Source organism: Myxocyprinus asiaticus, chromosome 9 (genome assembly GCF_019703515.2).
Source record: "Myxocyprinus asiaticus isolate MX2 ecotype Aquarium Trade chromosome 9, UBuf_Myxa_2, whole genome shotgun sequence".
Classification (NCBI taxonomy): domain Eukaryota; kingdom Metazoa; phylum Chordata; class Actinopteri; order Cypriniformes; family Catostomidae; genus Myxocyprinus; species Myxocyprinus asiaticus.
The window spans coordinates 6,690,034-6,717,785 of record NC_059352.1 but is presented as its reverse complement, the minus strand read 5'-3'; the positions used below and the strand labels follow the sequence as shown (position 1 = coordinate 6,717,785).

The window sequence follows — 27,752 nt, the reverse complement described above, 5'->3', positions numbered from 1 at the left end:
AAGTGAATGGTGACTAGATCTTTTAAGCTCCAAAAATCACATAAAGACAGCATAAAAGTAATCCATAAGACTTCAGTGGTTTAATATAAGTCTTCTGAAGCAATGAAATCACTTTAGGTGAGAAACAGATCAAAATTTAAATCCTTTTTAACTATAAAATCTTTACTTTCACTTTCAGAGTGTGAAAGTGGAGATTTATAGTAAAAAGGGACTTGAATATTGATCTGTTTCTCACCCACATCTATTATATCGCTTATGAAGACATGGATTTAACTACTGGAGTCGTATTGGTTACTTTTATGCTGCCTTTGTGTGATTTTTGGAGCTTGAAAGGTCTGGTCACCGTTCACTTGCATTGTATCGACCTACTGAGCTGAGATATTCTTCCAAAAATCTTCTTTTGTGTTCTGCAAAAGAAAGAAAGACACACATCTGGGATGGCATTAGGGTGAGTAAATGATGAGAGAATTTTCATTTTTGGGTGAACTAATTTGACCCGCCTAATTTGTAAGCTTCAATCATTTCTGCCAACTGGGCTGGAAATGAATAAAATCTCAAAAGGCATGGAAAGTCATTTCTATAGTGAATACATATATTTTCCTAGTATTTCATGAGATAGATATTGCTCGTGTAGAGCAAAACTTGCTCCCAAGCCATAGTGCTTTCTCAGTAAATCATTCTTTTGAGTCCAAATTGTTTTCAATGAATTTGTGAAAATCTGTCTAAATGATTCTTTAAGAAAGGTCATGAAAAAGGTCATGGAAAATCATTGGTCAAAAAGGGTGTTAATCCTGGTGAAATCAATCTCAACATACTTGAGCATGCTATACTTAAAATGTTTCTCAGGTAGATTTTTTTAAATTCTTTAACTTTCTAACGTTACTCCTATCTACACTTGGCTTTCTCTTTTTCAAATCCTCCACATCTCTCTGACTCACTGCTCACCTCTTCATGCTGATACCTGGTCTCGTGTTTTGCCAGTATTCAGAAGAGCTGAGCCACTGTCATACAACATGGCAACTCAATAATCTTTATCCACTCATCAGCCCATTCCAGCCCTGCCCTGACTGAGATAGAGGGGAAAGGATTTTATGCTCTCTCTCCTTCCAGACTTCATTACATCCCCAGACCAACATCATCTCCACTCATTCAGACCTTGAACTCTGTCACTTGCCCTGCTGATACCCCCATGATCCTGTGTGCATCAAGCATACGGTCGCATCTTTAAATTACCTGATTCTCTGGTTTATGACACACACTCAGTAATCCTCTGACACATGCACTAATCATCTACTCTGAGCTCAATTTAGCCTTCACTGGCTGATGTGTCATTTTATACAGAATGAGTTTGCCATAATGTGACATTCTATCCATATACGTATCTTGGTGTATGTAATGAGCCTCTTTCTGGGTCAGCATGTCCTTGATTCTAAATCAGTACATAGTGGGTTCATTAAGACTGTAAAAGTTGCATTGAATATGGCCAAAATTAGTCAGATAAGCTTCGCTATAGCTTGTGCTTTGTCTATGTATGATACTATGCCCATGCTAGTTTATGTACTTGAGCTATTGCGCGTTCATACACTGTCATCTAGTGAACAATTTTGAATACTGCACCAGTGTCGAATATGGGATAGAAGTGGCCTGGTTGAGGCAGCACTCAGCAGGAGAGGCTGTTGTGTAAATCAATATAGATCAATTTAATAAAAGATTGAAGTACGTTTTATTACCATACCTTTTTGCTGATAATTATGCTCCCGTACGCAGATGATTTCTCACGGATATCTTAAAATAACCTTGATAATTGATGACACGTGAAATATAATATTTCCGTTCATCAACTCAACACTTGTCAATATGATGACAAGATCAATATCTAAACACCTAATTAAATAGGGCCCAATTCAATCTATCATCTAACTCACCTTTGCGGCCCTGTCATACAGTCGTGCCCTTTTTGAAATCCTTCATTAATTTAGTCTTTATCTAGTCCAGGGGTTCTTAAAGGGGTCGGTACCGCCCCCCAGGGAACGTTTAAAGGATGCCAGAGGGCACAGAGAGTAAATTAGTAGAGAGGGGGTTGTTAGGTTACAAATGGGGTTTGTTTATCAGTCATATTAATCAAACCTATCATCAAGTTCCTCTTTGCATAAAAACGTTTATCTAGACTTGGTGTATACCAGTTCTCCATTATATGGGTTGGTACGAATTTGTAATATGGTTCACCCAATTCTGAAGTCTAGGGACACATCTGTAGGATCTGGTTTAGCAGCGTCAGATAGAGAGGTGGAGTCACAACCTCGGCTAATGCACCTGTATGGCTCTGTAGATGGGTACGGCTCAATGGACAGAGCAGCGCGAGCCCAAAGCAGATGCGTTTTTACTCGCAGACCGAACAACGAACTTTACAATTATTTTACAAGTATCTTAATGTTTCATCATTACAGGGACACGTTAAAGATTGTATTAATCATACTGGTCAAGCTAAATTACAAAAAAATTCAGATGTACATCTAGTTAAATGGGCAGCGTCAGGGTGGACAATAACAGAGTGGACATTCAGTGGATAAATTATCCACTACATGGTCTGTGATTGATATCTAGCAAACATATTTGTAAACTAATAATGATGATTTTATTTCTGTTTGCATAAATGCTGTATATTGAAATTGTAAAATTACATTAATCTATCTTCCCATTACAGGGTGGTTAATAACAGGGTGGACATTCAGTGGATAAATCAGCCACTTCATGGTCTGTGATTGATATCTAACAAACATATTTGTAAACTAATATTGATGATTTTATTTCTGTTAGCATAAATACTTAAATTGAATGTATATTGAAGTTTTAAAATTACATTAATTTCTCACATATCTTCCCAAAGTTATCTTGACAACATATGACTAACACCACAAAATAAAGGACAACATATATAAAACAAAAAAGTTACAAACTTCAAATAACTAAACAAATTGCAGAATGGCTGATGTCCACATCCAGTGGGTGATGTCATTTCATAACATATATCTTCAACAAAAGGTCATAGTATCATGGAAATAGAAATCCAATGATTTAGCACTTTAGTCAAAGATATTTGACGTGTAGTTTTGTGGACATGAGGAAATGACACTTTGCAATAGAAAAATATTTCAATTATTTAAAATGTAACTTTTTAAGCCCACAGAAGTGTGTAAAATTATAAATTGTCTTTATTCTTTTTAACAAGCCTATTAAAATTGTAATCGGTTGAAATTAAACAATATAAATACCACACACACTTGTACTAGGGACTTAAATTTCAACGAATTGTGAAAATACCCATTTTATACAGGCATTCCTTCACATTGAAAAACAGCATGGACGGATGAAAAAAACACGTTCAGTGTTTATAACATGCATCATCGTACCCTTGGCCCCGCCCACTGGTGCGCAGTTTAGGTCAAGATGGCAGGCCTTGTGTGACTAACTATTCCTAACATAACACCAAAGGGGGCCCATCTGGACTATTTTTAATTATTTTATTAGTTTTATTATACTTAAAAAGAAAAATGCTTTAATAAAACGACCAGGAAGAAGAGCGAAAGGGAGAGAAAAGGCTTAACATGAAAAAGTATATTTCTCTTTGGATTATTGTCGTTGTTTTGGCAGTACAAGGGAAATGAAAGAAATCTATGAAAGAAAATCATGAATGTGTTGAATTAAAAGTGCTGCAGCCACTTACATATATATATATATATAAATAAATACTCAACGGATCTGCACGAATTCATAAGTGACAAAACAGCATATTAAGAGGAATGGTAAGCAGTTTCCATCCTTGACTTTGTAACATTGTTCTAACCATTCAAACAGCTAATGTAAGCGTCCTCTCCACCTTGTCGGCAATGCACTTCTCCAGTGCAGCGATTAGTTATAAACAAATTAATTATCAAAACACCTTTGGTTGTCTTAAATGAGTCTGGAATTCCCATTCTCATCTGCAGTCAATGGCTATGCTGTAGCATAGCCATGGAGGCCACTCTGGTCCCTGTTTTGGCCACCCCTGAGGGCCCAGTCTCAGAGGCAGACCCTCAATTCCCTGCCTTATCTGCAACCTATTAGGTCACCGTAGCCCTGCCATGATGGCCCCTTCAGTCCCTGTTTCGGCTGCCCCTGAGGACCCAATCTCAGAGGCAGCCCCTCAGTTCTCCGTCTCAGCTGCAGCCCATGAGTTAACTGTAGCCTTGCCATGGAGGCCGATCTGGTCTGTGTTTTGGCCACCCCTGAGGGCCCACTCTCAGAGGTAGCCCCTCAATTCCCTGCTTAGCTGTAACCTATTAGGTCACCATAACACTGCCATGTTCGCCCCTTCAGTCCCTGTTTAGGCCGGCCCTGAGGACCCAAGCTCGGCAGCACTGGATTTCGAATTAGAAGGCCCTGCACTGCTGTAGTCTGACTCCTTGTTTAAGCGTTCTTTTACTAACTGGTTTCTCAATCTCACAGGACAGAGAGTAGCTGGAAAGGGAAAGACACCATATTTATGGAATATCTTAGTTTAATATATATTTCTTTCTCTCTCCCTCTCTTTCTATCTTACCTGTACAACAGAACTGTTCATCTTAGTACAAGCTTTACAATATTATAATTTCTGTGTACATGAACTCACCTTCCTCCTTTTTTCAAAATTGATCAGCCCATTCTGAAAAGATAATAGAGACTCGCAGTCTATTGCAGTCTATTGCACCAAAGGAATATTTTCTAATTAAAGGGGTCATGAAATGGAGAATCAAATTCTCCTTGATATTTAGACATAAGAGGTAACTGTACTCTAAAAACATACTTTAAATTTCAGAACTCAAAACTTCCTCCGCAGTTTAAAAAGAGCATTTATAGTTGCCACACTGCTGAAAAGTCTCGTTTCGAAATCTGTCTGTTTGTGACATCATGAAATGCAAATTGCTCATTTGTATTTACACATCCCACAACATGCATCATCGTACCCTTGGCCCCGCCCACTGGTGCGCAGTTTAGGTCAAGATGGCAGGCCTTGTGTGACTAACTATTCTTAACATAACACCAAAGGGGGCCCATCTGGACTATTTTTAATTATTTTGTACACTGCCTGGCCAAAATAAATGTTGCCGTTTGGATTTAAATAAGCAGATACTTAAGAGCCTGTGACTGGTTAATTATTGCAGTGATTAATATGTTTCAGCTGGCAACAATTATTTTAACCCTAACTGATGCAGTGTGTAGCTTCTCATTTCTTAAACAACCATGTCGGAAGATGTATCCCGTGGTCGTGGAAAAGATGTTACTGTGTTTCAGAAGGGGAAAATGATTGGCCTGCATCAAGCAAAGAAAACAACTAAGGAGTTTGCTGAAATCACTGGAAATGGGTTAAGAACTGGCCAACGCATAAAAACCTGGAAGGATAGTGGTGGACCGTCAGCTTCGCTGAACAAATGTGGTCGGAAACAAATCTTGAATGATCAGATCACTAAAACGCTTGGAGAAGTCACATCATAAAAAATCAACAGCAGAGGTGCATGAAGCAATGTACCTGTCATGCATAGTCAGGGTTGGGAGGGTTACTTTTGAAATGTATTCCACAACAGATTACAGAATACATGCTGTAAAATGTAATTTGTAATGTATTCCATTAGATTACTCAAGGTCAGTAATGTATTCTGAATACTCTGGATTACTTCTTCAACACTGTTAGATTTTTTTCACTTGTTTTGACAATAAAAACTCTGCCAGTACAGTAAGACAAAATACACATGTTAAAAATACATTCTCTGAAAAACCTAAACATCTTATGCAGTGTTGTTTCTAAAACAAGATAAATCAAATTGATCTTGTTTTAAGGATTTTTAGATATTTTTACAGGTAAACAATACAAAACTTATTATCAAGAATATGATTTTTGCCCTAATATCAAAGATCTTACTAGAAAAAAAGAAATTATGATCCAACGTGCATTTTCTTGATAAAAACATATGATTGTGCCTGGTAACGTGCATGTAAAATGGCTAGAAATAGCATTTTAGCTTAACGTAAATCAGAATCAGAATCAGAATGAGCTTTATTGCCAAGTATTCTTACACATACAAGGAATTTGTCTTGGTGACAGGAGCTTCCAGTACACAACAATACAAAAACAGCAAAAAGACTTTTAAAAAATAATTAAAATTGAATAAAAAATAGATAAATATTGAAAAGAAAAAAGTATATATAGAATACACAATAGACAATATATATACTATATATACATACATATATACATACATACATATATATATACACACACACACATACATATACATATACATACATACATACATACACACATACATACACACACACATACACACATACATATACATATACATACATATACACATATATACACATATACACATATATGAATATATATACATACATATACATACATACATACATACATACACACACACACACACACACACACACACACACACATACACATACATAATGCTAATCTAAATACAAATCAGTTATGTACAGTGCAAGGGAATGTAATGGCAGAAGAGGTAGGATGTGTTGGATAATATAAAAAAGACTAAGCTGTGTATTGCACATTAATTATTGCTCAAAGGGGCAGTTTTATCTGTTCATGAGATGGATAGCCTGGGGGAAAAAAACTGTTCCTGTGCCTGACGGTTCTGGTGCTCAGAGCTCTGAAGCGTCGGCCAGAAGGCAACAGTTCAAAAAGGTAGTGGGCAGGGTGAGTGGGGTCCAGAGTGATTTTTCCAGCCTTTTTCCTCACTCTGGAAGTGTACAGTTTTTGAAGGGGGGGCAGGGGGCAACTAATAATCCTCTCAGCAGTCCGAACTGTCCTATGTAGTCTTCTGATGTCTGATTTCGTAGCTGAACCAAACCAGGCAGTTATTGAAGTGCAGAGGACAGACTCAATGACTGCTGAGTAAAACTGTATCAGCAGCGCCTGTGGCAGATTGAACTTCCTCCACTGGCAAACTAAGTACAACCTCTGCTGGGCCTTTTTCCACAATTGAGTTAATGTGTGTCTCCCACTTCAGGTTCTGTGAGATGGTAGTGCCCAGGAACCTGAATGACTCCACTGCTGCCACAGTACTGTTTAGAATGGTGAGGGGGGACAGTGTTGGGGAGCTCCTCCTCAAGTCCACAATCATTTCCACCATTTTAACCGTGTTCAGCTCAAGGTTGTTTTGACTGCACCAGACAGCCAGCTGTTCAACCTCCCTTCTGTATGCAGACTCATCATCATCTCGGATGAGGCCGATGACAGTGGACAATGGTCTAAATCTGACAATTAACACAAGGTATATTTCTATTTCTTCTTGCTCCAAACTTACTTCAAACTTACTTCTCTGTCTGCTCGTATGAATGTAACACGTTATAAGAAAGTGTTTCACCGCTGTTCAAATGCACTTTGGATCACATATTTTATATGTATACATTTTTCCATCTGAAAGTATTAAATATTAAATGAAACAAATGACAATAAAATGCAAAGTAATCTCTTCAGTAATCAAAATATTTTTTGAATGTAACTGTATTCTAATTACCAATTATTTAAATTGTAACTGTAGTGGAATACAGTTACTTATATTTTGTATTTTAAATACGTAATCCTGTTACATGCATTCCGTTATTCCCCAACCCTGTGCATAGTGCCCACTGTACAAGCCTCTGAAGACAGTGTTATGATCTGGGGTTGCTTCAGTTGGTCAGGTCAAGGCTCCGCAACGTTATATGGTAATAAAATGAAGTCAGCTGACAACCTGAATGTGCTGAATGATCATTTTATCCAATCAATAGATTTTTTCTTCCCTGACAGCACTGGCACATTCCAGAATGAAAATGCCAAGATTCATCGGGCTCAAATTGTGAAAGAGTGGTTCAGGGAGCATGAGGAACATTTTCTTACATGAATTGGCCACCACAGAGTCTTGACCTTAACCCCGTTGAAAGTCTTCGGATGTGCTGGAGAAGACTTAACGGTGTGGTTCGACTCTTCTGTCATCAATACAAGATCTCGGCCAAAAATTAATGCAACTCTGGGTGAAAATAAATGTTGTGACGTTGAACAAGGTTGTCAAAACAATGCCACAACGAATGCATGCCATAATCAAAGCTAAAGGTGGTCCAACAAAATATTAGAGTATGCAAAAATATTTTTTGAACTCTTTGACCACTGCCATGTATCTCGCTGCTTTTAAAAGATGCGATGTCAAGTTACAACTCTGAAAGTGAGAAGCAGTTCTCTCATTCAGCTGTTCCCTCTGTCATGGACACGTTCTTTGCCCATCTGCACTATTTTTAATTGTTGGTGAATGTAAACATAGGACGTCTTTGACGATGGACCACTTTTTCGGTGTGTTTCCGGCGATGTGCACCTTAATGCACCTACAGTATGTGTGTGCGTAATTCCTCTGTTCTTTGGACTATAATGTGTTGCATGGATTGCTTGTGAACAATAAAAACACAATTAAAGCTTTGCAAAGGAACTGTTATTGAAGGATGGGGCAGTTAAAAACACTTAAAAAATATAAGTAAACTGTTTCATTCAGAAATATTTCTAATGTCATGACTGTTTGATAGTTTATGGTGCCCTGTGTTAACAGTTGTGCTTGAGATGAACAGTTTAATATATTCAGATGCAATGTGTTAGATGTGTGTTATATGTAAACCCTGCAATTTTGTTTTAAAATATCGAGGTTCATTCTCTTCTGATTGAGTTTGCTGAATTTGAGGGGCTGCAAAATGTTAGCCAGTCATAACAGTGGCCATTTACATTCCCCCACGTCCCCCGTGGCTGCTATGCCCTTGATCCACATTATATCCAAACAGTTTATTTAACTCGCATTTAACAAATCTCAACCCTCTATCTCCAAATGCCAAACTACACTGCCCAGCAATGGAAAAATGCAGTAACTACACAAAGTTCAATTGTTAAATTAAACTGAAATTGTGTCTCTTGAACTGTGATCTGTTTAGCTCAGCTATGTTCAGATTCAGAGAAATAGTTCAGTGTGACACTATTTTATAATCCACATTTAATGGCTGGACAATACATTTTTCAATACAGTTTCACTTCAATACAGCCCTAGCTACTGCTTTTTGGCTCTATAGGGCAGAATAAAAACTTAAAATAATACAGAAAACAATACAAATCTTTTACAAAATTGGTAAGGTTAAAATTGGTACTGTGTTGCTGACAGACTCTGACCTAGACACCTCATCCCATGTCTTCTTTAGTCGATGGATGGCGGTGCTCTGGAGGGCTGACAGCACAGCTTTCAGAGAGGAAAAGCTATTCAGGATATGGCACCTCTGATGTCAAGAAATACAGACAGATATTCATGAGACAATAAAACACTTGTAGTATAGACCGCTTTTGAGACAGTCAATCCGCGCATCGTATCACCTGGCTCGTTGTGCATGACACTGCGGAGACTCACAGCATGTGGAGGCTCATGCTACTCTCCGCGATCCACACACAACTTACCACGCGCCCCATTGAGAGCGAGAACCACTAATTGTGACCACGAGGAGGTTACCCGTCACTATATGTCACTATAACAATTAGAATTCGAATTGTATGACGATTTATATGCTGTAGAACTCACACACACAGACACTTGCAGCAATCAAACTATTCATTTGATCTACTTTGGGCTGCTACTATGTTATGTACCTACAAAACACTTAATGTATATTTTGCCTATACACAAATCTATAGAAATCTAAAGCATATACACAAACAGAGAATAAAATGAGCTTTTCCCAGCAATGCGACTGTCTGCAATGTGAATATAATGTACAGTCCGATGCAAAAGTCGAGTTTAGTGACAAGCACTTCTATTTTGCACTCTTTTATAAAATTCAAAAATTCAAATTATGTCATCAGCATAATAATTTGAGTAAAAATGTAAATGTGCATTATGCATGTGCCCTATTTACTTTAATGACTGCATACACTCAAACTGGCAAACTCCAAAAGTAGTAGGCTACCTTTTGTGTAAAGGAGTTAACACGATCAATGTCACAAATTTTCCTACATTTAATTAGTGTCCTAAAAAAAATGAAAACTTAAAAGCTATAATGTAAAATGAAGAACAATTCTACACTGTGGTGTTTATGCCAGCTCAAGTGCATGTTGTCATTTAAAGCAAAAGGGGTACACACCGAATATTAAAAAATTAAAAAATTCATGTGCACTGTACATTTTAATGAAATTATGCTGATGTAGTTTGTACTGAAAATATTTGTATTAAATTATAAGAGTGCAAAACAGAACCTTTTTTATTAGTATTTTGCAACCCACTATACAACAATAACACGCATCCACAAATGATCAAATAAGAGAGTTATAATTTGTATGGCCTGTTTAAATTAAATTAAATTATAAAATAAAAACACATAAACATCAGTACTGGGTTCTCAGAATCACATATGATTTTATTTTTTATTTTTTAGTGCTTGTTTGGACATACAAAGGTTTTTATTAATTTATCTTCACAAGTAAAATAGCATAAGCAAAATTAGGCAACACTTTAAAATAAGGTTACATTTGTTAACATTAGTTAACAACAATAGTTAACATGGACTGACAATGAACAATACTTAAGTAACACTTTACAATAAGGTTGCATTTATTAACATTAGTTAATGCATTAGGTATCATGAACAAACAATTAACAAAATATTGTTTACAGCATTTAATAATTGTTGTTAATGTTAGTTAAATAAAATTGTTAATTGTTAGTTCATGTTAGTTAATAGTGCATTGACTAATGTTAACAAACACAAAATTATTAGTATATGTTGAAATTAAAATTAACTATGATTAACAGATGCCATAAAGGAATTGTTCATTTTTAGTTTGTGTTACCAAATGTTGTTAACTAATTTTAACAAATGGAACCTTATTGTAAAGTATTACCGCATTTATTAATCTTGGTTAATCTTGGTGGCTTGTTGAGCACGTTACCACGGAGACATAGCGCTTGTGGAGGCTTCATGCTATTCTCTGCGGCATCCACACACAACTCACCACATGCCCCACCAAGAGAGAGAACCACATTATAGCGACCAAGATGAGGTTACCCCATGTGACTGCCCTCCCTAGCAACCGGGCCATTTTGTTTGCTTAGGAGACCTGGCTGGAGTCACTCAGCATGCCCTGGATTCGAACTCGCGATTCCAGGGGTGGTAGTCAAACAATTGTATTTTTTTAACTAACATTAACAAAGATGAATAAATACTGTAAAAAATATATTGTTCTATCATTATGCCTAATGCATTTACTAATATTAACAAATGTAACCTTATTATGTAATTAAATGTAATATGCTACCCCATATTTCTAAAAATATCAAATGAAATCTTTGCATGATGCCCTTGCAAGAATATTAGCATTGCTCAACTTTCTCCATTTACTGACTAGACAGTTTGTTTTACTGTGGACTGGTAAACATCAAGGCTTTTAGAGATTTTTTTTTTTTTTTACCCTTTCCAGCTTTGTGCAAATCAACATATATAATAGGTGTTCTGACATTGGTTTTGTTCACTGATCTCATGAAAATTCATAATTTACGAGTTGGCTATTTCGTTTGGTCTCTGCACGATGTTGTTCGCATAAACTCGTACGACTTCATCACGTGCAAATTCCCGGATGTCTAATGCGGAAGTAAGCGCGAGTTCCGTGCACAAGGCATTAAGGACATGCTTAATATTATGTCCTTACCCAAACCCCTTATCTAAAACTAACCGATCAGTAGAGTGTGTAAACATGATAGGAAGCTGTTGTGTGTGACAGAAGCAAGTATTTGTCGTGTATTAGATGGAAATGATGTCCAGCAATGTCATTGGCTGTAGTGAAAGTCGTAGGGATTAAAACGAGTGCAGTCACACGATATCATACGAATTAGCCAAATTTAGAAAATTTGTACGAATCCTGACGATTTCGCCGTGAGAGTGTGTTGGGCAAGGTCCACATCAGGCAATGCCTCTTGTGAATAACAAACTCAAAGTGTGTTCAATAAAGACATGAAAATATACCATTGTTTGTGGTATTTGTTTAAACTATTTTTGTCTACTATTGTTGAGACTTAGTTGAGGATCAGATCAAATTTTATGACCAATTTATACAGAAACCTTGGTAGATCCAAAGGGTTCACACACTTTTTCCTGCAACTGTATATTGTTCAAATGAACCCTTAAGAGCCTAATTATTTTAGCAGCTGCTAAAAGCTGACTACAATGCACATAATTCAAATAGACCACTGTTTCATCTATCCTGCCATGGGCACATGGTTAGATTTGACCATTTCTCTAGACTTCGCAGGTCAGCATTTCTCTCTCTACATCCTGTAGTCTTTTTTCCTTTGGGCAGCACATAGGAAAAGGATCCAATGTTTTTGGATTTGTAATTAGTCTGTGATGAGATTGGAAAGAGCTTGTTGCTTTGATCGGCATCTACTGGATGTTCTTGCTTCTTGATCAGTCAGCGATTGTCATCTCATACCTCACAGCTCATTTTCCTGACAGAGACATTTAGATGGAGACTCATTCTCATCTCCATTCATGGTGAGCGCTCTCTTCTTATTCACCCCACCCTGACGGATCACCCTGTCATTCAGCTGCTGAACAGAAACAGGAAGAATCTGTTGTTCTACATGTTATTGAGTCCTCCAGTGTATTGAGCTTTTCACTTTGCACTTATCCTAGGGTTAATGATGTTACGGTCACTTTTAACCCTGGGTTAAGCAACGTTTCACAATTGTCATTCGGAAAGAGGGTTAGCACCACTCTTGTAGAACTTGGTGTGTGAATCAATCAGAATCAAGATTTCAACAATGCCACATTACACTTTAAACAGCCTTAAAAGAATAGTTCACCCAAAAATGATAAATTTACTCATCATTTACTCATGCCTTCCCAGATGTTAATGAGTTTCTTTCTTCTGTTGAACACAAACAAAGATTTTTAGAAGAATATCTCAGCTCTTTAGGTCCATACAATGCAAGTGAATAGTGACCAAAACTTTGAAGCTCCAAAAAGCACATAAAAACAGCAGAACATTAATCCATAAGACTCCAGTGGTTTGATCCATGTATTCTGATGCAATCTAATCGTTTTTGGATGAGAACAGTCCAAAATGTAACTCCTTTTTCCCTGTACATTTTGTCATTGCAGTCTTTGGGCACAATCATGATTTCAAGCTCAGTTACACTTCCTAGTGCTTGATGAATGCACAGAGTGCTATGAAGTGTAATCTTGAAATCATGATCGCAAAGGAGACTGCTGATGTCAAGATTTTACAGTGTTTCGAACGCAACCATCACTACATGATATCACAGCCAGTTAGACGGCATTTCTAACCAGTGAAACTTCTGTAAAGACAACACTTTACAAATATGAGTTGAATGTTTTATTATCATCCCATGCTGTGTGAATATGTACATTATTATATTAGTTGTGTCCCAGACCGCACAATTCTGCACTATTCTATACCATTTTGTAGCATAAGTAGTTTGAGTAGTATGTTAACACTGAAAATGCAACAAAAAGGAGTGTACTACGAATATCCGGTTGAGGCACTTCTTCAACCGTCAAAACGGAGAGTGAAATGTTGGACACTTTGTGCACTCAGCGCTCACGGCTTGCCCTGGCTGCGATGCTGGTCTGACAAAACAATTGTAAATAATGGAGAATGTGGTAGCTAGCGAAACTTTAAGAAGACAGCACTTTACAATTGTGAGTTGAATGCTTCATCATCACCCCACACTGTGTGAATATGTACATTGTTTGAGATGCAAGTGTTGAACTGAGGTTGGCTAATGTGCTAAAGCTAGCAAGCAACACATTGCATGCGTTTGAAATATCACTACCATCAGCTGTTAAACGGCGAATGCTCCCATGTAGTAAACAAATGTTAAGTGTTCCATTTGGGATGATACTACACTTTGGAAATTCATATACAATATGGCTGAGTGCATAGTGTATTCTGTAAGTGCATAGTCTATAGTGTGTCATCTTGGACACAGCTCATGGACTAAGCTTTGCTAATGCGCTAAAGCTAACAGTAAATCACGTGCGTTTAAAACGTCACTTCCATTAGCTAAAAAAGCTGAATAGGAAAAAAAGTTTAGTGTTCTACTGAGGATAGCACTACACTTTGGTTCCTTTTACACAGCAGAAAATTTTCAGGAGTCAGTTCGGTTATATAATGCGGTTGTCACTCAAAAACCAAATTGCGTGTGACCATAACTATACTAAGCACTCAAATACAGGACTGACATCCATGTTCTGCTGCTGCGTGAACATGGCCTTAGAAAATTCATACACTAGATGGCCAGGGTTTAGTAGTGTAGAGTCAGTCCCGCCAGGATTTGCGATTACAAGAATTCTTGCAAATGTAACCAATCTCTGCATTATTTGTGGCAGCTTGCAATTTTTTATAATTTGTGCAAATTTTACGCAAAAAACTTAAATCTGAGGGAATCCCATCGCTTTCCTTTTGTTTGACAGTGGCAAAATACATGTATGAAAAGCTTGACTATCTCAAGAGAAACAGTGTAAGCGTCTCCGTCTCGTCTCCTTCATGTTGTGCATTCACTATCAAAATCAGACAGCACACATACCAAAAGTTTTGAAACGCTTACTCATTCTTTATTATATTTTTATTTTTTTTCACATTTAGAATAATAGTAAAGTCATCAAAACTATGTTATAACATAAATGGAACTATGGGAATTATGTTGTGGCGAAACAATCCAAAATAAATCAAAACTGTGTTATATTTTAGCATCTTCAAAGTAGTCACCCTTTGCCTAGAATTTGCAGACATGTACTCTTGACATTTTCTCAACCAACTTCTTGAGGTATCACCCTGGGATGCTTTTTAAACAGTATTGAAGGAGTTCTCATCTATGTTGGGCACTTATTGGCTGCTTTTCTTTATTATTTGGTCCAAGTCATCAATTTCAAAAACTTTTTTTTTTTAATAAATTTTAGTTTTATAAAGAAATAAATTAATATGGTGGCACAATTATATTTTTGTCTACAAAACTAATTTCAAACATTTAAGCATACGCCTTCAGATCAGAAGATTTTTAAGATCACGAGAAACATTTCAGTCAAGTGTTTCAAAACTTTTGACCGGTAGCGTACATCACAACTAGCATTTAATCTTCACCCTGCGAATGAGACACAAAAACCTGCGTTTATACAAAGAATCCCTAACATAAAATCCCCATTAGGTGTGTAGAAAAGTGTGATTTGTATTTGAAGTGCTTAATAGGCTACGAATCTGAAATAGCAATATGCTTATAATAATTTTCTTTATTCATCACACATATACAGTGAAATTCTTCTTTTTCACATATCCCAGCTAGGCTGGGGTCAGAGTGCAGGGTCAGCCATGATACAGCACCCCTGGAGCAGATAGGGTCAAGGGCCTTGCTCAAGGGCCCAACAGTGGCATCTTGGTGGTGCTGGGGCTTGAACACCTGACCTTCTGATCAGTAACCCAGAGCCTTAACTGCTGAGCTACCACTGATAATAAATGTTCATAAATCTTTTTACAATTTTAAAAATTGCCATTTATATATTTATATTTTTTTTTTTTTTTGAAACATTTGTGTAATTTAAATTTGTACATAAATGCTCAAATATATGAACTCTAATTGTATTTGTTTGTATATCAGATTTCAATATTAGATGATGTAATAATTGCAACAGGCCCAATTATTGAATCCTCATTTGTGTTTTTAGTTTACAGATTTATTGCATGTCTATTTTAAACTAAAAAAATAAAAAAAATTACAAAAAAAAATTAAAAAGAAGTTTCCTTGCATTGTCTGAGGCTGAAAATTTTAATACAAAAATAATGAAGGGCCTTCCAACACCCACAGGTTTCAACTAAATGTATTGTATTTTTGTGTGTAATTGTGTTTTTTTATTTTTATTTTTGCTATTATTCTAAATGTGTAAAAAAAAAAAAATTATAATAAAGAATGAGTTAGTGTTTTAAAACTTTTGACCGGTAGTGTATGTAATGATGATTTGTGAGCTTTCACTGCAAAATAACACACAAAAATTTGAGAAAAGCCGCAGCAAATTCAGACATTTTGGGCTGCAAAAATAAGTTGCCAAATCCTGGTGGGACTGTAGAGTACATTTTGGACACAGCTAAGAATTTTTTATACGTTTTGGTGTAATAAGTGGTACTTTATTAAAAAAAAAAAAAAAAAAAAAGAATTACTTTATCACTGTAAATAAATGAAAAATAAATGTATTTATTTATTTTTACAATATTATTTACTTTATCATTACAGTGCTTTTATTCATGTTGCTAATATATTTGTACACCGTATATCTGCGTATATTTGTCGGTTTTGACACTACGTTTAGGACATATAGGGGATAAAACAATTATCAATCTCCTCACTCTCTAGAATAGACGGACAAGCCGAGAAGCTTCTATGAACACGTTCGTAATCTGTCGACATTTGTGCGTGTTTGTGTACTACGTCATCAAGGTCTGCGTTGTTGCAGAGTCACTCTGAGTGGCTGGAGTGTAAACAAGAGACTGGGGAGGGAACAATCTAGAATGTTTGACATATTTTATTGATTTATTTGTAATTTCTGGGAAGCTAGTCTACTTAAATAATATTTGGATAATTTCTGTGAACGTTATGCCCGTGGACACCCTGTCATCGGGGCGATTTAAAGCGAGTTTTCTCACAGACGTCGAGGAGTTTGTGGCCGCTGACTGGCAATCGTTAGCCTGTTAGCTTTGTGTAACAAACAGATCCTCCCTCATAAGAGAGGACACAGACTCCTGTATGCCCAGGTTTTACACGGGTTTGGGGCCTGTAGCCGTAAGTATTTTCTATTGTGGTCGATTTCTATTTATATATTTGTTTAGGCAACTCGGACATAAAATGTAAACCGCGCCAACTGGCTAGAGACAATACTAAGTTATCATGTGATCACTATTTCATAACATAACATAACACGCTACAAGTGCTCTGTGATTGGAACGTTACATTGTGTTTGAAATCTGCATTCAGTATGAATTATTACTTCATAACGTGGAACGTTTTAACCTTTGTAATAATATCTATAACCTCTATAATCAGGTGAGGGATTAGGGCAGACATCCAAGATGTTACATTGTGTTTGTCATGAATACAATTTTAGCCATTGCAGTTCTTCTCAGATTGCTTGTTTGAGAGCTGTGTTCATGTTATTAGGTGTAGAGGTAAAACCGATATATCGGTGCCGATAGTTGCTTTTAGAACTATCGGTTATCGGCAAAAAATCTGTGGCATTAGTTTTCTCCATGTTCCTCAATCTTTCATCATTGAAAGTATCCATTCATATTTGTATCCTCTCTTCAGTGCATATTTTGTTATTTTAATTAGATAATTATCTAAATTGAAGCGAGGACATGCACCGAAAAATGCGATTATATGGAAACATGCCATGTCAGCCCATACATCATGTCTCCAACTACATACCTTGTGAATAATAATAATAAACCTTATTCCTCAATAAACCTCATCTGGTAAAGTATCTATATACAAAAACCCTTCAGTTGATGAATATACAGTATAGGCTATAAAAAAGTTTATTTGATTAATACTTAAATATAGAAAATGTATCTGGGCCAAGTCTCTGTCATTTCAAAATAAGAGTCCCCGGTGTGTTTTGGGCTTGTTTATAGTTAAAAGTTCTGTGTTTTGAACCAAATCTTCATTTTTCAACATTCTTTAAATGTAATAAAAAAAAATATTGGCCAATTAATCAGTTATCGGCATTTTCCACCACCTTAATTATTAGTATCGGCAAAATCCAGTATCGGTCAACCTCTAATTAGGTGTGTTCATAATGGAAAACCTCAGGAATGTTGCTGGTCACTTATGTTACTTTATCCCTGTGATTTTGGTTTCAGTTTTAAGGCTGTGTAGCGATATGGCTGCTGTGGAGAAAGTAGGAAAGGAGTGCGAGGAGGAGACACTACAGACAGCTTTCAAGAAACTGCGTGTGGATGCTGAAAGGTTTGTGAGCTTTTAAGAGTGACATACCGTTTGTCTGGAAATTTGAATGGATTAAAAAGAGCTACAAGTTAAAGGAACGTTCTGGGTTCACTACAAGTTAAGCTCAATCAACAGCATATGTGGTTTAATGTTGATTACCACAAATATTAATTTTGACTCATCCCTCTTTTTCTAAAGAAAAAAGTAAAGATCCAGGGTCAAGTGAGGCACTCAAAATGGAAGTGAATGTGGACAATTTTGAATGCACAGTTTCAGAAGTATAGCCACAAGACATAAACAATATGCATGTAAACATCATTTTAGTGTTATAAAATCACTAACCTTTTCTGTGGAAAGCTAAAGAAAGTTTTACAACTTCATCGCCATGACATTGTAATGTCAATAAACCCTAAAACAACTGTAAAAATGACAATTTAAAGAACTTAACAGCTCAATAATACACTAGTTTTAACAGAAGAATTAATGTGTGCTTTTATAAAATAATAAGCTTCACATTTCTGCCTTTAAACCTCCCAGAAATTAGCCCCATTCACTTCCATTGTAAGTGCCTCACTGAAACCTCGATTTTTGCCTTTTTTAATTAAAAGGAGGGATGAGTCAAAATAATTATTATATTTTTATTTTATTTTACCCCCTTTGCTCCCAATTTGGAATGCCCAATTCCCACTACTTGGTAGGTCCTCGTGGTGGCGCGGTTGCTCACCTCAATCTGTGTGGCGGAGGACAAGTCTCAGTTGCCTCCGCTTCTGAGACAGTCAATCCACGCATCTTATCACGTGGCTCTTCGTGCATGACACCGCGGAGACTCGCAGCATGTGGAGGCTCATGCTACTCTCCGCGATCCACACACAACTAACCACGTGCCCCATTGAGAGCGAGAACCTCTAATCGTGACCACGAGGAGGTTATCCCATGTGACTCTTCCCTCCCTAGCAACCACACCAATTTGGTTGCTTAGGAAACCTGGCTGGAGTCACTCAGCACATCCTGGATTCGAACCCGTGACTCCAGGGGAGGTAGTCAGCATCAATACTCGCTGAGCTACCCAGGCCCCAAGTCAAAATAATTTATGTGTTAATCAACATTGTCACAAATGCTGTCAGTTGAGCCTGACTTGTATTGAACCCGTAAAATTTCTTTAAGCTCAATCAAAAGCATTTAAAGCATAATGTTGATTACCACAAAATAATTTCAACTCATCCCTCGTTTATTTAAAAAAAAAGCAAAAATCACGTTTACTGTAAGGCACTTCAAATGGAAGTGAATGGGGCCAGTCCTTAAACAATAAAAATCAACACCATTTCAAAAGTATAGCCACAAGATTTAAACATTATAGGCTACATGTTAGCGTGATTTTAGTTGGATCAAATTACATTTCTATATGCTTTTAGTGTGATAAAATCGCTTACAGGGTTTACCGGTTCAATATTGGATATAACTTTACACTCATAATTTTAGTAAGCTATTTTATCACTCTAAAATCATTTAACATTCAACAGTATAATGTTTACGTCATGTGGCTATACTTTTGAAACAATGTGTATTTTAACATTTATTATCTGGCCCCATTCACTTCCATTTTAAGTTTCTTACTGCCTTTTTTTTTTTTTTATATAAACGAGGGGCGAGTAAAAATTGTTTATGGTAATCAACATAATGCCACAAATGCTGTCGATTGAGCTTAATTTTTTATTGAATCCGGAACATTCCTTTAAGTGTTGTTTGGCGAAGTGGCTTATGACAAACCATCTTGGAATTTCTTTCTAGTTCCACAACCACAGTACGTGTCTGTGAAACACTGGCTTCCAGATTGGTTTCTCGTGGCAGCCCGGAGGGAGCCAAATCCAAGATATCCTCCTCAAAAGACAACTGGCTCGGGTAAGGGCAGCTTTAGGATTTTTTGTGTATGCTTTGAATTATTGTATAGTTATTCCAATAACCATACCAGTAACTGTCTTGTTAGTTGACACTTTCACTCATTGATTAAAGTAATCATGGCTGACTGTGAATACTATTCTACAATGGGATCTGAAACTGAAAACTACTGATTTTAAATGATGCTGCATCAAGCCACTAGGTGTCAGTGTACTATGTTGCTCTTAATTATAATGGACGCTATATAGTTTTTTTGATGTAAAACGTCTTCAAACCTGGGTCATCCAGTCAGATTTATAATGTATTACTTTTCTGAGTCTTATTTTCAACTCAAGTTTTATGAAATGAAGGACCTTTCTTTTGTACAGTAATAAGGGTTACAAGGTTATTTAATATTTAAAACATATTACATATTTAGGGGTGAATATTCCAGCAAAAACACATGTTGTGATGATTATTCCTTCACTGTGATATAAGATTACTCATAGCATGATTAGATTTTGTTCATATCACCCACCCCTACCAATTCTATGCAAAGATATGCAACTTTGAAACTGTAGCTTCCCTAGCTGCAAGATACTTATAAAGAAAAGTAGTTAAACTACAGTTTAGCTACTCCTTAAAAAGTAGTTAGCTATGCTACAAGTTACTAAGAAAAAGTAGCTAATGACATTGAAGCTAGTTCAGTGATAAAAACAGTCGTTTACTTGGTGCTCGTCGATATATTGAATATTCATGATATGACCTCAATGATTTTCGGACAATATAAAATTAAGCAATATCATGAATATCGCAATTATTATAATGTGCTTAAGAGTGTATCAGTAGACTAATTTCACAATCCGTCATGGCTGCACAGTTGATCAAAATAACACCATAATGGCAATATAGTCACGTGTGATTAGTACATTTCAAAAAGTGTTGATTAAAGACAGATAGAAATGGCCTGTGTGCGCTTCAGAATAAATGGGTGACGTGCTGTTCTGTGCCCGCGTGGGCCTCATGGGTTTGTGTTTTTATTGCTTTTAGAGCAGTTCACATGCATTGTGAAAGAAAAGTACTGCATGTTCAAGCATACAAGTTATTATACAAATCTACAAATGTGTCACAGTATAACAGAAAAGGAGGAGATGACAGCATTTCACCAGATGTGGAACATTGTAAACTAGAGCCTGACCGATATGGGATTTTTGAGACTGATACCGATTTTAGAGAGGGAAAATTCACCGATTACCGATATGGTGACCGATATATTTAATTCTTGAGCTGGAATGAAAACAGACCTTTTCTATGTGGATTTTTCACAGATTTTGCACCGATATGACTATGCAAAGGTGCTCAGAAGGCTGTTTTCTTAAATATTTTTATCAAAGAATATTTGACATTATTATTATACATTGTCAACAAATTCTAGAAATGAACACTGAGAAAATAAAGAATAAATAAAAATATAATAAATAGCTTAATAAACATCAGTACTGTATGTTTAGTATCAGTCAATTGCTAACCATTAAAATAAAGAATAAATAAAAATAAAATAAATAGCTAAATATACATCAGTACTGTTTAGTATCAGTCAAATGCTGACCATTAAAATAAATAAAATACAATAAATAGCTAAATATACATCAGTACTGTTTAGTGCCAGTCAATTGCTGACCATTAAAATAAAGAATAAATAAAATAAAACATAGTTAAATAAACATCAGTATTACTGTATAGTACCAATCAAATGCTGACCATTAAAATAAAGAATCAATAAAAATAAAATAAATAGCTAAATAAACATCAGTATTACTGTTTAGTTTCAGTCAAATGCTGACCATTTAAATAAAGAATAAATAAAAATAAAATAAATAGCTAAATAAACATCAGTATTACTGTTTAGTATCAATCAAATGCTGACCATTAAAATAAAGAATCAATAAAAATAAAATAAATAGCTAAATAAACATCAGTATTACTGTTTAGTTTCAGTCAAATGCTGACCATTTAAATAAAGAATAAATAAAAATAAAATAAATAGCTAAATAAACATCAGTATTACTGTTTAGTATCAATCAAATGCTGACTATATTAATACTGCCGAGTCAAGCTAAACAGCGGCAGTGGTGTTACACCATATTCTGCTATACAAGTTCAGGGGAAACTTTCAACGGTGGAAAACCAGACTTTTAAATATTACATTTTATAAATGCAACGACTGGAATTGTTCGGTTGAAGGGGGTACCAAACTGTGAATCCTGAACAAAATAGTTTGGTGAATACATGTTTACTCATTAGCTTCCACTCAGCTGACAACAGTGAAAGTAGCTACGTGATTAGCTAGTTAGCTGTAAGCTTGTTGTCACGGAGAGTAAAAGACCGACGATGTTTATTTTACTTTCCAGCATTGTGTCTCACCAACTAGGTAATAACATAGCGTGAAATCAACACTCAGCAGACACAATCCACCACTGCACCGTTGTCTGCAGAGCTGCAAATAGATGCTCTGATGTTTACCTTTCAATCTGCTACATTACTGACAAACTATGGCTGGCTAACATCAAACAGACATGAGTGACATGGTTGTCAGGGACAAGGTTAACATTATATTAGTTACATTGAAAAAGGAAAATGATGAGGTCATTGTTTATTAAGTTTCCAGTATGTATTTAACAGACTAGTAAACAACTTACCATGATGACACAGCTGAACTCCGCCCTGTCTGCAGAGCCACCGTCAGTTCAGCTCTGTAAACAATGAAGTTGGAGCGCGCTCTGCTGGACAAACTGCACTATGACACCAATTCTAAAGCATTGTTTTCTGCATTATATGTTCTGAAAAAAAAGTTTTCATATCGGCGCATATCTGTAAAATATACGCCAATACTGATATATCGATGAAAGGCTAATATTGGCCGATATATCGGTCGGGCACTATTGTAAAATTTCAAACACACACTTCACTTTCAGTGTCAAAATAAAATCTCCAAGGGAAGGTGAAGTAAACGGGACACAAATATTTTACTTTTATAATAAACAAATCTAATCCTCAAAATAATAATGATCATTCAGTTTTTTATAATTATAATAAAACTTGACTGGGTCCCACAGTTATAATTTAGTATTATGCCATTTTCAACTGGGTTCCACAAAATAGAGTAGTGTTTGCACACCTTTTCATTCACACAAAAAAATTAAAAATAAAATAAAATGTTTTAGTAAAAATATATGAAGGTAAATAATGCTTTTTATGAAGCTACTACAGTTGAAGTCAGAAGTTTACATACATGAGTAATTTTTCCAACAATGGTTTACAGACAAATTGTTTCACTTCTAATTGACTATATCACAATTCCATTGGGTCAGAAGTTTATATACACCAAGTTAACTCTGCCTTTAAGCAGCTTGGAAAATTCCAGAAAATTATGTCAAGCCTTTAGACAATTAGACAATTAGCTTCTGATAGGAAGTGTACTGAATTGGAGGCATACCTGTGGATGTATTTTAAGGCCTAAATTCAACCTTGGTGCCTCTTTGCTTGACGTAATGGTAAAATCAAAAGAAATCAGCCAAGACTGCAGAAAAACAGTTGTGGACCTCCACAAGTCTGGTTCATCCTTGGGAGCAATTTCCAAATGCCTGAATGTACCACGTTCATCTGTACAAACAATAGTACGCAAGTATAAACACTATGTGGCCACGCAGCCATCATACCGCTTAGGAAGGAGATGCATTCTGTCTCCTAGAAATGAACGTAGTTTGGTGTGAAAATTGCAAATCAATTCCAGAACAACAGCAAAGGACCTTGTGAAGATGCTGGGGGAAACAGGTACACAAGTATATATATCCACAGTAAAACGAGTCCTATATCGACATAACCTGAAAGGATGCTCCGCAAGGAGGAAGCCACTGCTCCAAAACCACCATAAAAAAGCCAGACTACTGTTTGCAAGTGCACATGGGGACAAAGATCTTACTTTTTGGAGAAATGTCCTCTGGTCTAATTAAACAAAAATTTTACTGTTTGGCCATAATGACCATCGTTATATTTGGAGGAAAAAGGGTGAGGCTTGCAAGCCGAAGAACACCATAACCAACCATGAAGCATGGAGGTGGCAGCATCGTGTTGTGGGGGTGCTTTGCTGCAGGAGGGACTGGTGCACTTCACAAAACAGATGGCATCATGAGGAAGGAAAATGATATGGATATATTGAAGCAACATCTCAAGACATCAACCAGGAAGTTAAAGCTCAGTCGCAAATGGGTCTTCCAAATGGACATTGACCCCAAGCATACCTCCAAGGTTATGGCAAAATGGCTTAAGGACAACAAAGTCAAGGTACTGGAGTGGCCATCACAAAGCCCTGACCTCAATCCGATAGAAATTTGTGGGCAGAACTGAAAAAGTGTGTGTGAGCAAGGAGACCTACAAACCTGACTCAGTTACACCAGTTCTGTCTGGAGGAATGGGCCAAAATTCCAGCAACTTATTGTGAGAAGCTTGTGGAAGGCTACCCAAAACGTTTGTCCCAAGTTAAACAATTTTAAGGCAATGCTACCAAATACTAACTACGTGTATGTAAACTTCTGACCCACTGGGAATGTGATGAAAGAAATAAAAGCTAAAATAAATCATTCTTTCTACAACTATTCTGACATTTCACATTCTTAAAATAAAGTAGTGATCCTAACTGACCTAAGACAGGGAATGTTTTCTATGATTAAATGTCAGGAATTCTGAAAAATGGAGTTTAAATGTATTTGGCTAATGTATATGTAAACTTCTGACCTCAGCTGTATGTATTATTGTAGATAAAATGTAAATATTAAATGCAAACGTGCTTATTAATGAAAATGATTAGATCTCATTCATTAGTGAAAAACTGTGTGGAGAACATGCCTTGATTATTTTTAAATAGATTTTTATTCACTGCCTTTAAAATATTGAATAATATGAAATGATGGTTCCTCTGATTTCAAAAAAAAAAAAAAAAAAAAAAAAACGTGAGCCATTTCAGAGCAAATACATAATTATCGAGATATATCGAATATCATCAATAGACTGAAAAATAACGAGAGAGAATTTTTGTAGCCATATCGCCTAGCTAGCTACATTGAAGCTATTTCAGTAATCAGTAATATTGGAAAAAAAATATAAACAATATATATATATATATATATATATATATATATATATATATATATATATATATATATATATATATATAATGCATATTACAATCAGATTATATGATTTCATTCATCAACCAGAAGTTCTTTATTTAATTAATAACAGTACACAATCAGGGTGAAAACAGTGAATTGGACACACAAAAATTATACTAAGTATAAACAAATAAAACTAGAAAACACCCAATTTTATATAGTTGAGTCGAAACAGCAGCACTTCAAGGAACAGTTCACCCAAAAATATAAAATTCTCTCATTCTTCACTTACCCTGATGCTGTCACAGATGTGTATGACTGTCTTTCTTCAACAGAACACAAATGAAGATTTTTAGAAGAAGATAAAGCTCTGTCAGGTCCTTATAATGGATGTACACGGCTGCCAGCACTTTGACGGTCCAAAAGTCACATTTAGGCAGCATAAAAGTAATCCACACGACTCCAGTCGATCAATGAATGTATTCTGAAGTGAATCTATAGGTTTATGAAAGAAACAAGTTAATAATTAAAACATTTTTAACTTTAAATCGGTGCTTCCATCCAAGGCTTTGATGCTGTTTGAAATGGCCTAACTCTCATGTGATGTTCTTTCTTCTGTTATAAGCGCCACTTCCGAATTGTCGTGTGAACTCGCCGACATGCTTATGTCACACGACAGCTATGTGACTCATCAGCTGCAGGCAGGAAGCGCTTTTTAAAAGTTAATAACGTTTTGATTATCGATTTATTTTTTACACAAACATATCGACTTGCTTCAGAAGACATTCATTGATCGGCTGGAGTCACATGGATTACTTTTATGCTGCCTAAATATGACTTTTGGACCGTGAAAGTGCTGGCACCTGTGTACATCCATTATAAGGACCTGACAGAGCTCTATCTTCTAAAAATCTTCATTTGTGTTCTGCTAAAGACAGACAGTCATACACATCTGTGATAACATCAGGGTAAGTGAATAATGAGAGAATTTTATATTTTTGGGTGAACTAGTCCATTAACTAAGTATTTTACTTCAAAAAAGAAGGCAAAGGCTCTTGATTTTGAGGGGGCACAAGTGAATCATTTATGTGAACTAGTTCATTTAAATGAGTTCCTAACACTAAATCTAAGTGAATCATTTATTTTAACTGGTCCATTTACAGAGAGAGGACAGTTAAGGTGAGTGTGTTTGCAATACAATGTGACAAATGTTTTGGAAAATGTAGCTAAGTTAGTAGTATCATTACTTTTAGTTAGTTACTCCCCAACACTGATAGTCACTTACTATACTACTGTTTTCCATGTCATTATTTACTATAGATGTACACGAAAATCATCCCGAGGTGTTGTGAGAAGCCAACGACGGCGAAGATCAAAATCTCCCATCCTTCACCCTCCGAAGTTTACCTACTGCAGCAAAATGCCTCCCCCTCCTGGTCACCTAAAACACAAGAGCCCTCCAGAGCCTGATGACACCAGTACCTCTCTGGGCATCTCTGTCAAGAAGGAAGTACCATTTTCTGCTCCCTGTTCCACTTCATTTGGTGTTGTCGGGTATGAAACCCATCTCCCTACTCCTAAAGGCCAGGATTCGCCCCAGCCCAGTCCAAGAAATCCCTCCGATGATGAGAGTGTTCCTGAAAACAGACCCACTCTATGGAGCGGCCAGAGCTCTACAGATGCAGCCGCTGTCCCATCTGACTTTCAATCTCTGAGCAAGCTGCAGGAAGCCAGTCAGTGCCCATGTGGGCAAAGAGATTGCCAGTGTCCCGGTTGGCAAGGTGTTGAGGTCTACTCATTCAGTGGCCTTCGCAATGTGATCTCTGAATGTGAACGTAAGCTGCCCAACCCGCAGGACAGTTCTCCCAACAGCAGAACTTACATTGGGACAACTAACGCAACTTCCAGCTCCCCACGATCTTGTTCCGAACAAGCCCGCGCTTACGTCGATGACATCACAATAGAGGACCTTTCCGGCTACATGGAATATTACCTTTACATCCCCAAGATGTCACACATGGCTGAGATGATGTACACCTGAAAACAAAATAAATGCAGCAAATTAAAGTATAATAAAAGATGAATATTGGTGGGTACTTAAAAAAAAGGAATGATTTATGAAATAAGGTAGTAATAATGATGTTATTTAAAAGCAATTCTGCATTTATTGTCTGTTATTCATCCTTAAAATTCACAAAGCTGACAAAGAATTATGAGGGCATGACTCATCTAGTAAGGTTTCCTTTATTTTTGTTTGATTTCATTATCACTGTAATGTTTAGTTTACATGTAAAGTTGCCAAAGGTCTATCACAGAGATTGCAGGTATGATTTCAATGATATATGCAAACTTTCAACTGGCCAAGTAATACTCTGTTTACCATGACCAAGGATGTGATGTCAGCTAAAATAAATCTCAATAAAACAGTTTTTTGATGGGTTGTTGAAATTTGGCATCTTTTCAGCCTCATTGTTTTACATCTTACCTGCCTGCCCTGTTGTGTTGCCTCCAAGATATATACAGTTGAAGTCAGAAGTACATACACCTTAGCCAAATACATTTAAACTAAATTCTTCACAATTCCTGAGATTTAATCGTAGAAAAAATTCCCTGTCTTAGGTCAGTTAGGATCACTACTTTATTTTAA

At 36.4% G+C, this 27,752-nt stretch overlaps 1 protein-coding gene across 1 annotated transcript; it reads left to right on the top strand.

The window, feature by feature from the left end:
• Positions 1–16,562: 16,562 nt before the first annotated feature.
• LOC127446433 (oxidative stress-responsive serine-rich protein 1-like) lies at positions 16,563–27,535 on the top strand. The gene is made up of 4 exons (XM_051707335.1): positions 16,563–16,898; positions 17,975–18,080; positions 19,848–19,958; positions 26,426–27,535. The coding sequence occupies exons 2-4, from the start codon at positions 17,995–17,997 to the stop codon at positions 27,144–27,146; spliced, it is 918 nt and encodes a 305-aa protein (XP_051563295.1). The 5' UTR covers positions 16,563–16,898; positions 17,975–17,994; the 3' UTR covers positions 27,147–27,535.
• The last annotated feature ends 217 nt before the right edge of the window (positions 27,536–27,752 follow it).

Bases quoted from the DNA above. Each gene is read 5' to 3' on its own strand.
- LOC127446433 (XM_051707335.1), top strand. From the start codon at position 17,995: ATGGCTGCTGTGGAGAAAGTAGGAAAGGAGTGCGAGGAGGAGACACTA. The intron at 18,081-19,847 runs GTTTGTGAGCTT...ATTTCTTTCTAG, and splicing joins CTGCGTGTGGATGCTGAAAG to TTCCACAACCACAGTACGTG. The intron at 19,959-26,425 runs GTAAGGGCAGCT...TATTTACTATAG, and splicing joins TCAAAAGACAACTGGCTCGG to ATGTACACGAAAATCATCCC.